The sequence below is a fragment of the Loxodonta africana genome, chromosome 19 (assembly GCF_030014295.1).
Source record: "Loxodonta africana isolate mLoxAfr1 chromosome 19, mLoxAfr1.hap2, whole genome shotgun sequence".
Lineage (NCBI taxonomy): Eukaryota > Metazoa > Chordata > Mammalia > Proboscidea > Elephantidae > Loxodonta > Loxodonta africana.
The window spans coordinates 14,692,321-14,708,022 of NC_087360.1; the positions used below are offsets into that span (position 1 = coordinate 14,692,321).

The following is a 15,702-nucleotide window of genomic DNA, read 5'->3' on the forward strand; positions in this document are numbered from 1 at the left end:
CAATGTAGGATGTCTATTTCTCTTCACAGAAACTTGAGGTTGCTGTCCACCTGCCTTCTTGCCTGAGGATGGAACTAAACTGGAGGGAGCAGAGGAAAGAAACAGAGTCTTGACTGAGTGCCTGAATCCAGCTGCCTTTCAGGAGATTCATCTTTGTGTGCCCAACGATAGCTTATAGCAAATCAGGGTCAGGTAAGGGGAAGAGGGACTCTTCCTTCCCTCCCCTTCTCTTCTCTCTAGCTAGAATTTCCTGGTCCCAGTAGAAGGAGACGTAGCTCTTTCCCTCCTGTTTGAGAACATCTTTTGTCAGACAAGGCCAGAAGAATTAAAACAGCTACAGGTTACTACAGGTTCCTGAGTGAAGCAAATGGTTTGTGCGCATCTACTAATATAAAGGCTGGGGGTCCAAACTCATCCAATGGCCTCAGGGAAGAAAGGCCTGGAGATCTGCTTTTGTAAAGGTTACAGCCAAGAAAATCCTATGGAGCACAGTTCTACTCTGTCACACATGGGGTTGCTATGAGTCAGAACCAACTCCATGGCAATGGCTTTGGTTATTTTAGTTATAAACCACTAATGGCTCTACTCTGGTGGTTAGGTGGTTTTGTGTGGCTCCGTCCACACAAAAACCTGCACATGAATATTTATAGCAGCTTTCTCCATAACTGCCCCAAACTGGAAGCAACCAAGATGTCCTTCAATAGATAAATGGACTGTGGTACACTCATACAATGGAATATTATTCAGTGATTAAAACAAATGAGCTATCAAGCCACAAAAAGACATGGAAGAACTTTAAGTGCACACTGTCAAATGAAAGAAATCAGTCTGAAAAGGCTCCACGCTGTATGATTCCAACTATAGGACATTCTGGAAAAGGCACAACTATGGAGATGCTAAAAATATCAGTGGTTGCCAGGGGCTGAGGGTGGAGGAGGGAGAGAGGGACGAAGAGGTGGACCACAGGGAAATTTTTAGGGCAGTGAAACTATTCTGTACGAGACTGTAATGGCTGACACATGACCTTTTGCAGCTTTCAAAACCCATAAAACTATGCCATACAAAGAATGAACCCTAGTGTAAACTCTGGACTTTGGTTAATAATATCAATACTGGCTCTTTAGTTACAAGAAGCGTATCACACTATAGCGAGATGTTAATAAGAGGGGAAACTGTGTGTGAGGAAGAGAGGGCACATGGAATCTCTCTGTACTTCCTGTTCATTTTTTCGGAAAACCTAGAATTGCTCTAAAACAATTAGGTCTGTTCAAAACAATAACCACCATCTAAAATCACAGGTATGCCTCAGGAAATGGGGCAACCCAGGGGTTCTTCCATAGCCCCCCGCCCTCCAAAAAACCAAACCAAACCCCTTGCCATTGAATCGATTGCGACTCATTTTGACCCTGCAGGACAGAGTAGAACTGCGAATAGAGTCTCCAAGGCTGTAATCTTTACGGAAGCAGACTGCCATATCTGTCTCCCCCAGAGCACTTGGTGGGTTTAAACCACCAACCTTGGGGTTAGCAGTCGAAAGCTTAACCACTGCACCAAGAGGGCTCCTCCCCTGCCCTCAGGGAAAGAGAAATCCCCAAGGGTTTTGAATCCTCCCAGGGCTCAAACCCAGTAGTAGACCTTACCGAATGGTGGGCTGGTCTCCACTCAGCTGCTTAAACCTCCGATGGAGCTGCTCGATCTGGTCCGATGAGACTGAGAAGCAGGGGAAAGAAAGAAAAACATCAGTGATCACCAACTCGAAGCTGTCAGAGGGAGACTGCAGGCATGCTTCTGCCTCTTCCCCCATCCCCTACTCCCTCATCCCCACACCCCTGCTTCAATAATTCTCATGACATCACCCACTATGGCAATGGGGCTCTGGATGAAAAGCAAAGAAAGGGTTTGGGGATTCTTTCTGGTAATGCCACTCTGGGTTATTAGTTCTGACTCCCTTAACGATAACGCCAACTATTACTAATAACCGCAGCTCCTGAGCCAGGGCAAATGTGAGCCAGGCTATGTTCTCAACCTTTCCCTTCCCCTGTCCACTAAAGTCCACCTTGTATCTGTGTGTCTGACTTTCCCCTCTTCCACTCCTAAGGATGAGTTTGTTGCCAGCTGAGGAAGGGGCTTTGTATCGTCACATAATTAAGAGATGGAAGAGTAAGGAAGGGGAGAAACGTGGTTCAGGCTGATGTTGTGAGTGATGCCGTAGACCCGTTGTAAGAAACGTACAGAGAAGCTCGTGGCACGAGGAAGTGGAAGGAAAAGAAACAGAATTTTGATAATCGTTGCTATGGATGACGTATTTGGGTTCCCCTGATAGACTTAGAAAATCTAAGTATAGGAGTTTTGATTTTTAATTATTATTTTTGACTGCTGGGCCATGTTTCTTTCACAGAGCCACTTCAAGACTGGACCTTGGGGGTTCCAGGTTTTATAAGGGTTACACTCACACGTGAATGCGTATTTTACGACGAGCACAATGCTAAACGCTTATATGCACTTTCTCGCTTCAGCCTCAAAACAGCCCTGTGAGTGTGTAGATACAGTAAAACCTGCAAAAGCTGGAACCTGTGTGTTATTGACTTGTGTCCTCCAAAATGTGTGTCAATTTGGCTAGGCCATGATTCCCAGTACTGTGATTGTCCACCATTTTGTCATCTGATGCGTTTATCCTGTGTTGTAAATCCTACCTCTATGATGTTAATGAGGCAGGATTAGAGATAGTTATGTTAATGAGGCTAGGACTCAATCTAAAGGATTATGTTTTGAGTCAATCTCTTTTGAGATATAAAAGAGAGAATCCAGCAGAGATGAGAGGGACCTCACACCACCAAGAAAGAAGTGTCACGAGCAGACTGCACACTTTGGACCCGGGATCCCTGTGTTGAAAAGCTCCTAGACCAGGGGGAGATTGATGACAAGGACCTTCCCCCAGAGCTGACAGAGAAAGAAAGCCTTCCCCTAGAGCTGGCACCCTGAATTTGGACTTCTAGCCTCCAAAACTGGGAGAGAATGAGTATCTCTTTGTTAAAGCCATCCATTTGTGGTATTTCCCTTATAGCAGCACTAGATAACTGAGACACTGTGTAAGGTGGGAATCTGTCAGAGAAGGATAACTCAAATATTTTCCACTAATATCAACACAAAAGTGGTAAGAATACACCCTGTCAAAGGTGGAAAACTTCTGCGATCCAGAAAAACAAGGCAGTCCTGTTGAGTTCTGGCTCTCACAGGCTTCACTGTACTATCATCTGTGTTTTGTAAATATGAAAACTATAGAATGTAATGTCACTTTCTCAGGAGCATACAGGTAGGTGGTGGAGCTGGGACCCAATCCCAAGTCTGTCTGACTCCAAAGCCTGCCCTTAACTGCTATGTAATACTGTCTATTTATCCCAAATATCTTGGCATTCAAGATCCTGAGGTCTGATTCTCAAGGACTATATCCAGGTCAGAAAAAACTTGCCCAAACAGTGGCTGAGCGGACAAACTGCTATCTCCTGCCATGGTGCCCTCAGCGCTTCCCAGCCCTTAAGCAGTTTTCTCCTCTTATAAAAACCCAAAACCCACTGCCGTTGAGTCAATTCTGACTCATAGTGTCCCTAGAGGACAGAACAGAACTGCCCCATAGGGTTTCCAAGAAGCAGCTGGTAGATTTGAACTGCCAACCTTTTGGTTAGCAGCCGTAGGTCTTGACCTTTAGGCAGCCAATTTCTGGCACTAACTGGCCACCTCACCTTCAGCTCACAGTTTTTTTTGTTTTGTTTTGTTTGCATCAGGCTCCAGTTGTGATCTCTTCAAGCATCCACAGCTCAGAACTCTCAAGCCTCTCTAAACCAAAACTCATTGCCATTAAGTCAATTCAGACTCACAGCAACCCTACAGGACAGAGTAGAACAGCTGCATAGAATTTCCGAGGCTGTAAATCTGACCTTGAGTGCCCTGGGGAGCCGCTGCGGCTGGGGAGCAGGGCTGCTCCCTGGGTCCTTTTCACAACCTGTCAAGCAGACACATCCAGGCTTCTGTAATGGCAGGTGTGGCAAAGGTGATGCAGGCGGCGGTCCTGGGGTGGGGTGGGTGGGACAGGAGGGGGCCACATCTTTCTCCTGTGGAGCTGCTGATGCCTTCCAACCACTGACCTTTTGGTTAGTACCCGACCGTTTAACCACTGGGCCACCCGGGCTCCTTTCAGGCCTCCATAAAACCAAAATCAAACCAAACCCGTTGCCGTCAAGTCGATTCCAACTCATAGCGACCCTACAGGACAGAGCAGAACTGCCCCATAAGGTTTCCAAGGAGCAGCTGGTGGATTTAACTGCCAACCTTTTGGTTAGCAGCCGAATCACTTAATCACTGTGCCACCAGGCCTCCCTAGCAGCTAGGAAATACTCATTAGAACTGCCAACCTATCCCGTGGCTCACAGGGCCCGCTTCCACACATTAATGCATCGCTTCATCATGACACCCTGGGAGGTGGCGCGGCATTAATGTTCATGTTCAGATGTGGAAAACGACACTTGGAAGGGTCAAGTAACCACTGGGGCAATGACAACCTTTCTGGTAGAAAATACGACTGTATCTATCTCCTGTAGGCCGGTACCATCACCCATCTGTCAGTTCATTGTACTGTGATGGCTCGCATGATGCTGGATGCTATGCCACCCACATTTCAAATACCAGCAGGGTCATCCATGTTGGAAAGATTTCAGCAGAGCTTCCACACAAAGGCAGACTAGGAAAAAAGGACTGGCAATCAACTTCCAAAAACTAGACAATGACAACCTTATGGATCACAACAGAACACTGTTTGACTCGCTTGCTCTGGACACATCATCAGAAGGAACAATTGCTGGAGGAGGACATGAAGTTTGGTGAAATGAAGGGCCAGTGAGGGCAAGGGAGGCCCTTGCTAAGCACAGTAGCTGCAACAATGGACTTGAAAATGCTGGCGATTGTAGAGGATGACGTAGGACTGGGCAACGTTTCTTTCTGTTTTACATACATTGCTATGAGTTGGGGTCTACTCAATGGCGTATATCTATTTATCTATGTCGGCAAGGACATTAACATACAGATAGCCCAGCAATTCTACTCCTAGGTATGTACCAAACAGAAATGCATACTTCTGCTCACCAAAAGACATGTAGGAAGATACTGATGGTGACATTATTTGTGATAGTCCTAAACTGTAAAGTACCCATATGCCCATCATGGCAGAACAGACAAATGAATTGTGGTATATTTGCCCAATAGAATAGTATACAGCAATGAAAAGGAATAAACAATACGTGCAATTACATGGGTGAGTCTCACGAACACAATAATGAGTGAGAGAAGCCAGACGTGAAATAGCACACACTTTATGATTCTATTTACACAAAGTTCAAAAACAGGCAAAGGTCACCTTTGGTGTTAGAAGTCAGGATAGTGGTTGCCCTTGAGTGGAGAGTAATACGTTGAATGTGATGTGAGGGAAGCTTCTGGGTGCTGGGAATATTCTATTTCTTGATCCAGGTGCAAGCAACACACGTGTGTTCTGGAAAGTTCACTGAGCTATTTGCTTAAAAAGGACACACTTTTCTGTACGTATCTAATATTTCAATAAAAAGCTTACTTAAAAAAATTCAGTAATTCTACTTGGCAGGAGTTTATCCTGGAAAAAAAAATCCAATAAGTAAAAAAAAAAAAAAAGAGAATCATAAGTGTGTCATAATAGTTAAAAATTGGACCCAACCAAAATGTCCATCAAAGACAGACTGGTCAAATACTTTGTGGCATGTCTATCCAATAAGAAGTATGCTGCCTTTAAAGGTGACAGTTGTATACCTGACAAGAAAAGACGTTCCCCATAAAAGTACTCTGTGACAAACACAGCATGATTTGATGTTTGGGAAAAATATAAATATATACACATGTACATAAAAAATGTCTTAAAAACGTAGAATGATTTTATCTAAAATAACAAAAGGACTATCTGTCAAGATTTTTTTGCTTTGGATTCATCTGTATTTTATTATTTTTCTCTAATATACAATGTACATTTATTAATCATATAATAAATTTTAAACACTCGACATCATCTCATACGGAACAACTCATGCATTTCAGAAGTACTGTAATTAATATTCCAGGCATGCATGTTCTTAATCCTTTCCATGCCCCTATGAAGGATGCGGAGCCCACTGGGAATCCTATGGGGCGGCTCTACCCCGTCCTATAGAGTTGCATGAGTCTGAATCAACTTGACAGCAATGTTTTTTAATGACGGATGTATCATTCCCATTTTACAGAAGGGCAAACTGAGGCCCAGAGGGGCTGGATAACATGCTCAAGGTACTAACCTTGAAAAAGACAGATCCAGGGTTTGAACTTAGCCTGTCTGAGAGGAAACGTGAGGCTTTGTGTTATGTTTATTTTTTACTGCCACCTCATATTTCCTCCCTTGTGTGACCACAGACAGTGCCCAGCTCTAACCCACAGATTTAAAACAACACACTAATCTGATAAGAAATGATAATTAAAAAAAAAAATTATAGCTAAACACGTGCACCTGAACAAAAACTATTAAAACTACATTACCTTGACAGCATTATGTTAAGTGAAAAAAGCCAGTTTGGAGACCACGCATTATATGGTTTCATTTATACGAAATGTCTGGAATAGACAAATTCACAGAGACAGAAAGGAGACTAGTGGTTGGTTGCCTAGGGCTGGGGTAGGGGTGGGAGGGTAACAGGAAGAGACTGCTAACGGATACAGGGTTTCTTTTGGGGGCAACAAAAATGTTCTAAAATTAGATTGGGCTGATGGTTGCACAACCCTGTGAATATACTAAAAAAAAAAATTGAACTGTACACTTTAAATGGGTAACTGTATGTACGTGAATTATATTTCAATAAAGTCATAAAAAAAAAAAGACACTACATGCATAATCATGAAATAATAGCCAACATCACCAGAACACTCACTGTGTGCCGGGTACTGTGCCTAACTCTTGGTAAGCCCTGGCAGACACAACCTCTCATCAATTCTATAAAGCAGGTACCATCTTATCGCCATTCTAAAGATGGGAACATCAAGACTTGCCCAAACTTGCAAAGGAAGGAAGAGGTTTATAAATCTGCACCAGGTTTATCTAATGAAGAGTTTCTAGCACATCAAAGTTAAAATGCAAGCGTGTGCACACACATACACATGCGCGCACATTCACGCACGTACACACATTCACATGTACACACACATTCGCATGCTCACATACGCTCGTATGCTCACACACATCCACACACATTCACGTGATCGCCCACTCACACTCACATTTGCACACACACACTCATACTCACACATACATGAATGTGCACACATTTGTATGCTCACATATATTTGCACGTTCATGTCTTTGCACACTCGCACATATTTACACACTCACACATATTTGAACACTCATTCATGCTCACATTCGCACCCTCACACACACATTCACACACTCGCACGCCCCTCCCCTGTCTGACTGAAAGCAGAGGGATCAGAAGACAACCTACCACGTCTGGATCTCCTCTTCAGACACCTAAATAGCCAAAGCCGAGGCCTCCGTGCTCACCTGACATGAGAGTCCTCTGCCACGAAAACCTGGGAGAAGGAATGAGTTTTGAGGCCTCCTAAACTGACTTTAAAAAATACCCCGGGTTCTGGCAGGTCAGAGCTGGGTTAGCCCCGTGGACCCTGGGTGAGCTGCCCTCAGCTTTGGCCTTCCCAGAATGCCTGTGGGCATGCTCATACGGTCCGTCCCGGAAGCACCTGACAGGTGTCTGCACATACCACCCAAGCAAAGGATGGGGGAGGGCCCTGCTTACCACTCCTCTTAATGACTCCCATGAACGGGAGCTCATCCAGTTTCTTTTCTCACCTTGAGCCCTTTCTCTGGGCCCTATGAGGTCACAGTTGCCATGCAGATGATGGGCAAGAACAGGTATCGATTTCTGGCATCTCGACCTCATTTTTCTTGGTTTTGGATTTCAGCCTGCAGGAAATGCACACCGCTCCATGTGGCTGGAGGGAGTTTAACCTGCCTAAGCTTTGGAACCACCACTAGTCTTTCAGCTTGCCATATTGCAGTAGTTTCCATGTTACTATGATGCTGGAAGCTATGCCACCGGTATTTCAAATATCAGCTCCCTCACCCATGGCGGACAGGTTTCAGCAGAGCTTTCAGACTAAGACAGACTAGGAAGAAGGACCTAGAGATCTACTTCTAAAAGAAAAAAAAAAAATTGTCCAGTGAAAACCGTATGAATAGCAGCAGAACACTGTCTGATACAGTACCAGAAGTTGAGCCCCTCAGGTTGGAGGACACTCAAAATACAACTGGGAAAGAGCTGACTCCTCAAAGTAGAGCTGACCTTAATTATGTGGATGAAGTAAAGCTTTCAGGACCTTTGTGTGTTGATGTGGTATGACTCAAAATGGAAAGAAACAGCAGCAAACATCCATTAATAACTGGAATGGTGAATGTATGAAGCATGAATCTAGAAAAACAGGAAGTGATCAGAAATGAAATGGAATGCATAAAGATCGATATCCTAGGTGTTAGTGAGCTGAAATGGACTGGTATTTGGCCATTCTGAATTAGACAATCCTATAAAAAAAAAAAAATTTTTTTAATGGTCTACTATGCCAGGAATGACACAGTGAAGAGGAAGTGCGTCGCATTCATCGTCAGAAAGAACATTTCAAGAACTATCCTGAAGTACATCTCTGTCAGTGATAGGATAATATCCATACACATATAAAGAAAACCAGTTAGTTAATACAACTATTATTCAAATTTACTCATCAACCACTACTGCCAAAGATGAAGAGACTGAAGATATTTACCAACTTCTGCAGTCTGAAATCAATCAAACGTGTAATGAAGAGGCATTGATAAATACTGATGATTAGAATGCGACAGTTGGAAACAAAGAAGAAAGATCAGCAGTTGGAAAATATGGTGTTGGTGGGAGATCACATGATAGGACTCTGCAAGATCAACAACTTATTCACTGCAAATACCTTTTTTCAACGACATAAATGGTAACTATACATGTGGACCTTGCCAGATGGAATAGTCAGGAATCAAATCAACTACATCGGTGGAAAGAGAGTCAGAAGGCGGCCAGAGCCAACTGTGGAACAGACCATCAATTACTCATATGCAAGTTCATGCTGAAGCTGAAGAAAATTAAAACAAGTCCACGAGAGCCGAAGTATGACCTTGAGTATATCGCATCAGAATATAGAGACCATCTCAAGAATAGATTTCATGTGCTAAGCATTAATGACCAGAGACCAGACAAGTTGTGTAATGACATCAAGGACATCATACATGAAGAAAGTAAAAGGTCATTAAGAAGACAGGAAAGAAAAAAAGACCAAAATGGATATCAGAAGAGACTCTGAAACTTGCTCTTAAATGTAGAGTAGCTAAAGTGAACGAAAGAAATGATGAAAAGAGCTAAACAGGAGATTTCAAAGGACAGCCTGATCAGACAAAGTAAAGCATTACACTGGAATGTGCAAAGATCTAGAGTTAGAAAACCAAAAGAGAAGAACACGCTCAGTATTTCTCAAGCCAAAAGAACTGAAGAAAAAATTCAGGTCTTGAGTTGTAATATTGAAAGATTCTACGGGGAAAATAGAAGATGGAAGGAATACACAGAGTCACTGTACCAAAAAGAATTGGTCCATGTTCAATCATTTCACGAGGCAGCATATAATCAAGAACCGATGGTACTGAGCGAAGAAGTTCAAGCTGCACTGAAGGCACTGATGAAAAACAAGGCCCTGGGAATTGACAGAATACCAACTGAGATGTTTCAACAGATGGATGCAACACTGGAAGTTCTCACTCGTCTATGCCAGGAAATCTGGAATACAGCTACCTGGCCAACCAACTGGAAGAGATCCATATTTGTGCCCATTCCAAAGAAAGGTGATCCAACAGAATGCAGAAATTATCAAACAACATCATTAATATCACATGCAGGTAAAATTTTGGTAAAGATTACCTAAAAATGGTTGCAGCAGTACATTGACAGGAAACTGTCAGAAAGTCAAGCCAGATTCAGAAGAGGACATGGAACCAGGGATATCACTGCTGGTATCAGATGGATCCTGGCTGAAAGCAGGGAATACCAGAAAGATGTTTACCTGTGTTGTATTGACCATGCAAAGACATTCGACTGTGAGGATCATAACAAAGTATGGATGACATTGCGAAGAACGGGAATTCCAGAACACTTAACCGTGCTCATGAGGAACCTATACATAGACCAAGAGGCAGTCGTTTGAACAGAACAAGGGGATCCTGCATAGTTTAAAATCAGGAAAGGTGTGTGTCAGTTTTGTATCCTTTCACTATACTTATTCACTCTGTATGATGAGCAAATAATCCGAGAAGCTGGACTACCTGCAGAAGAATGTGGCATCAGGACTGGAGGAAGACTCATTAACGACCTGCAATATGCAGATGACACAACACTGCTTGTTGGAAGTGAAGAGGACTTGAAGTACTTACTGATGAACCTCAACATGAAGAAAACAAAAATCTTCACAACTGGACCAATAAACAATATCATGAGAAGCGGAGAAAATATCGAAGTTGTCAAGGATTTCATTTTACTTGGATCCACAATCAACACCCATGGAAGCAGCAGTCAAGAAATCAGACGATGTATTGCCATGGGCAAATGTGCTGTAAGAGACCTCTTTGAAGCACTGAAGAGCAAAGATGTTGCTCTGAGGACTAAGGTGCACCTGACCCAAGCCAGGGTATTTTCAAAATTCTCATATGCATGGGGTCACTATGAGTTGGAATTGGCTCCACAGCAACAGGTTTAGTTTGGCTTGGTTCATATGCATCCATTACTTGGACAACGAATATGGAAGACTGAAGGACTGACGCCTCTCAATTATGGTGTTGATGGAGAACACTGAACATACCATGGACTGCCAGAAGAACGAACAAATCTGTCTTGGAAGAAGTACAACCAGAATGCTCCTTAAAAGCAAAGCTGGCAAGGCTTCCTCTCACATACTTTGGACATGTTATTAGGAGGGACCAATCCCTGGCCATCATGCTTGGTAGAGTAGAGAGGCAGTGAAAAAGAGGAAAACTCTCCAGGAGATGGATCGACACAGTGACCGCTACAATGGGCTCACACATAGCAACAGTTGGGAGGATGGTGCAGAACCTGTGTTTTGTGCTATTGTACACAGGGTCCCTATGAGTCAGAACCGACTTGACGGCACCTAACAGCAACAACAACAAACCTTTGGGAGGAGGATAACTTGGTAGTTTGTATGAAAAGCAAAAAGTGATATACAGTTAATTCTTGTTATTCGTGGTATTTATGTTTTATAAAGTAATTGTGACACAGAAAACTGTCTAAACAAATCCTGGTATGTCCTGAAGACAGGCTACTACACACCTTTAAACAAATATTTTAAAAATATTTCGAGGCATAGAAAAATGTTTATGGCATACAGTTAGGTGGAAAAAACCACAGGCTACAAGATTTCATTTATATGTGAATTCATATATATATATATGTGCACACGTAGGAAAAAGTAGGCGTTTACAACAAAATAGCAGTAGTAAATTGCTTTGGAATAGAATTACAGGGTATTTTTCTCCTCTCCTTCCTTCACTCCTCATTTGTGCTTACCTGCCCCTTAATTTTGCCGTAATTAACAGGAATTACTGTATTTTTACCCAAGTAACGTGCACATTATAATTTTTTTTTTTGCCAACGTCTTCCCCCCAGTAGGTATTTTCATAAGCCCACTGTGCTCGTTTTTTTTTTTTTTTACATATTGCTGTAAAAAATTAGCATAGTACACTTATGAAAATACCTCTGGGGGGAGGGCATGGTTGGCAACAAAACGTGTTTAACACCCACATTATCTGTGTAGAAATTCGGTACTTATATAATTTTAATTAAGTTAAAAATTTTTAACATTGATGGCTACAAAAACACATACACACACACAGAAAATAAGTGTTGTCAAGGATGTGGAAAAACCGGAACCCTAATATATTGCTGGTGGGAATTCAAAACAGTTCAGCCACTGTGGAAAACACTGTGGCAATTCCCCAGAAAGTTACCCACAGAATTGCCATCACCCACAATTCCACTCCTACCCAACAGAAAGGAAAACATACATTGAAACAAAAACTCATACATAAATGTTCATAGCAGCCTTATTCACAACAGCCAAAAAGTAGAAACGACCCAATGTCCGTGAACTGATAATGGATAAACAAAGTGTGGTACATACATGCACACGTTATTACTCAGCTGTAGCAAGAAATGAAACACCGATACATGTCACAGTGTGGATGAACCTTGAAAATACTGTAAGTGAAAAGAAGTCAGTCACAAAAGGCCACATATTATATGATTCCATGTATATGAAACGTCCAGAATACAAAAATCCAGAGAGAGAGAAAGTAGATTGATTAGTGGTTTCCAGAAGCTGGGAGGTATGGGTTCATGGTTTCTTTTGGGGGTGATGAAAATGTTCTAGAACTAGAGGTGATTGTTGCACAATGCTGTAAATGTCCTTAAAGTCACTGAATTTTACACTTTAAAATGGTTAAAATGGTAAAGTCTGTGTTATATGTGTATTTTACCATAATTAAAATAAAATCATACACATACTTAGCACTGGGGCTGGCACATGAGAGAAGTGACACACAGGAGTTGGTGTGACTGTTATTATGCCCTTAAACCAATATTCCTGGGGTACCACCTTGGCTCTTCAGCTGCCTCCAGGCTCCAGAGGAAAGTGGCAACTTGTTGAGTGCCACCTGGGGCTGCAGCCAAAGCAATGACTAATCTCGGCCTCACGAGGAAGAGGGAGGGACGGGCCCCGTGAGCCCCACGGAGACCATGACAAGTGGGAGCCACCCTCTTGTGCCCGGTACACACGAGATGCTTCATGATGCTGGAAGCCCTGTGTCTTTACCTACCTGCTCCTCAGAAGGCATGTGCCAAATCTGCACATATCACAGACCACACCTAGCTGCCAAGATTTTCAAATGAACCAAAGATGTACTTGGGTACACTTGGCCTTTAGAAGAAAGTTCTCAAGCCTAATTCTGTTCTCCAAAACAACAGCAGGAAAATCAGGATTAATTGCTGGCTTTTATGCAGCATTTTAAAACCTTTTTCATGCAAACTTCAACTCACTTTGTGAGTGCCAAAGCCAAGGAATTCCCGGCTATGAACAGCCCAGGCTCACATCAGCACAGATGAGGTATACATTTTACTCTCGTCAACATGTTGTTGTTATTTTAGGTGCCGTTAAGTCGGCTCCAACTCATAGCTGCCTCGTCCTGTGCCATCCTTGTGATGGTCGTTATGCTTGAGCCCACTGCTGCAGTCACTGTGTCAATCTGTCTCCTTGAAGCTCTTCCTCTTTTTGCTGACCCTCACTTTACCAAGCATGATGTCCTTCTCCAGGGATTGGTCCCTCCTGACGACATGTCCGAAGTATGTGAGACGAAGCCTCACTACCCTCGCTTCTAAGGAGCATTCTGGCTGTACTTCCTCCGAGACAGGTTTGTTCGTTCTTTTGGCAGTCCACGGTATATTCAATGTTCTTCGCCAACACCATAATTCAAAGGCGTCAGTGTGGATGCAGTATTATTTTAATCCTGAGGACCAAGAGTCTTGTTAGGATCTTTGTGGGAAAGGGGGCGGTCCCAGAGCAGCCACTGCCTTTCCCTGTGACCCGCAAGTGAACTTTAGGCTCTGGACCAGCTGTGTCTGCCTGGCTTCTTAGACCGGATGAGAGCGTGGGATGACTCCCCTTTCTGGGATGTCTCAACCAAAGTATATCCCATAGCAGCTGGTAGACGATCAATACATCCCTCCCGCCTTGTCCTGAGCACATGTCAACATTCCCAGGAGCTGCCTGGCTAAGCGTGAGCGTTCTACGGCACCTCGTGGCCAATCCTTCTTCTCTGTCCCCGGCAGGGGAGGAATACGGTGCTTCTCCCACCACATGAGAGGGGTGCGTGCAAACCATCTCTCTGCGTCAGCGGCCAAGTGAGACCGGCTGGCGGTGGGAGCCTCCACCCACTACTGAGGCTGGCTTTGCTCTGTCTCTTCTCCATGTGAGTCAAGTGTTGTTCCATTGAGTGTCTGTGTAGCAGTCATGCTTTTTCTGGTGGCCCAGCCATTGGCAAACTGTGGAATGCGCTACTATCCTCCATGGGATGGGGCTCCTCCCCTGGAGGTGGTAACAAGACGTCCCTTGCTTGACATGTGGGTTTTTCTACACAAGACGAACCCTCCAATTTTTGGGACTGGAGCAGAACCTGGGACAGAGGAAACTGACTTGACTTTAGGATATTTTCTCCTCTCAAGAGCTATGAGGCAGCTTGAAGCGCTGTCAGAGTGCGTGAGTGGGTGAGGGTGGCTCTAAAAATCACAGAGTATGTGTTTTGCTTGTCTACGCTCACCTTCCTACAGCTATGCTCTGTGCTTTGCCATTTGCTTTATAGCAGTAATAATAACTACCATGTGTTAGCATTTACTAAGAGGCAGGAATCAAGCCAAATGCGTGGCATGCATTATCTTACTTAGTCCTCAAACAGTCCACATAACCTTATCTAGTCCTCATAATCACCTTCTAAAGGAACTCTAGAGGCGCAACCGCTAAGCGCTCAGCTGCTAACCAAAAGGTTGGCGGTTCGAACCCACCCGAGGGCTCTACAGTAGTGAGACCTGGCGATCCGCTCCTGTAAAGATTACAGACTAGAAAACCCTATGGGCAGTTCTACTTTGTCACATGGGGTTGCTATGAGTCAAAATTAACTCGATGGCACCTAACAACAATTACCTTTCTGAGGTGGTTATCACACCCATTTTACAGATTAGGACACTGAGTCTCAGAGAGGTTAAATCCCTTGCTGAGGTCACACAGTTATGAGCAGCAGAACCGGGATGTGAACCAAGGTCTGTGACTTCAGAGTCTGTTCTCACAAACATTTGCTATGCTCTACGTACCACAACTGAGACTTGACTGGAACAATGAACACACGTCATTTATGCAATTAAAGAGACAAAGACATCTCAATTTTAATGAAAAGACTATAGATGGAAAGGGTAAAAAGCTGCAGTGAATCAGTAGAGATTTGGAGAGTAGGCGTCTTTTAGAGCATCTAAGGAACTGGTTTTCACATCCTTCCAGAACTATCACAGCTCCAAATTTATAATGAGGCTAAACCAAGTGGAGATGGGCTTACCAAAAGCATGACAGCTTAAGGTAGGATACCTAAAGAATTCTAGTTCCTGCTACGTGAACTTTCCCTTCCACTATAAACAATGAAAACACTGGATAAAATAAGAAAAAAAAAAAGTAACATACAGCTAAACTTGAAATAAAGGAAATCCATGGCCAGGAGGAGCAAGCAGAGAACTCCAGCTCAGTAGGGTGAGCTAGTCAGATGCTCCAGAGGTGGTGTCCAGGGGTGTCAGAATGGTTACAGGCTCTAACAGCTAAAGGCTGGGGTCTTTAAGCCCACACAGCGACAAAAATGGCTTTGGGTCTTCTGTACAAGCCAGAACTGATACTCCTATAAAAACAGGAACACAGAAGGCTGCCCCTCCATTTAGAGGATCAGCAAAAATGGGGAAAACCCTCAATGAGAAA

The 15,702-nt window shown here is 43.5% G+C and overlaps 1 protein-coding gene across 1 annotated transcript in view; it reads right to left on the minus strand.

The window, feature by feature from the left end:
- Positions 1–15,702, minus strand: part of TESC (tescalcin) — a 63,188-nt gene that overhangs the window by 36,917 nt on the left and 10,569 nt on the right. The window contains 1 exon segment of the mRNA XM_023559463.2: positions 1,641–1,710. Coding sequence (XP_023415231.1) covers positions 1,641–1,710 — 70 coding nt within the window.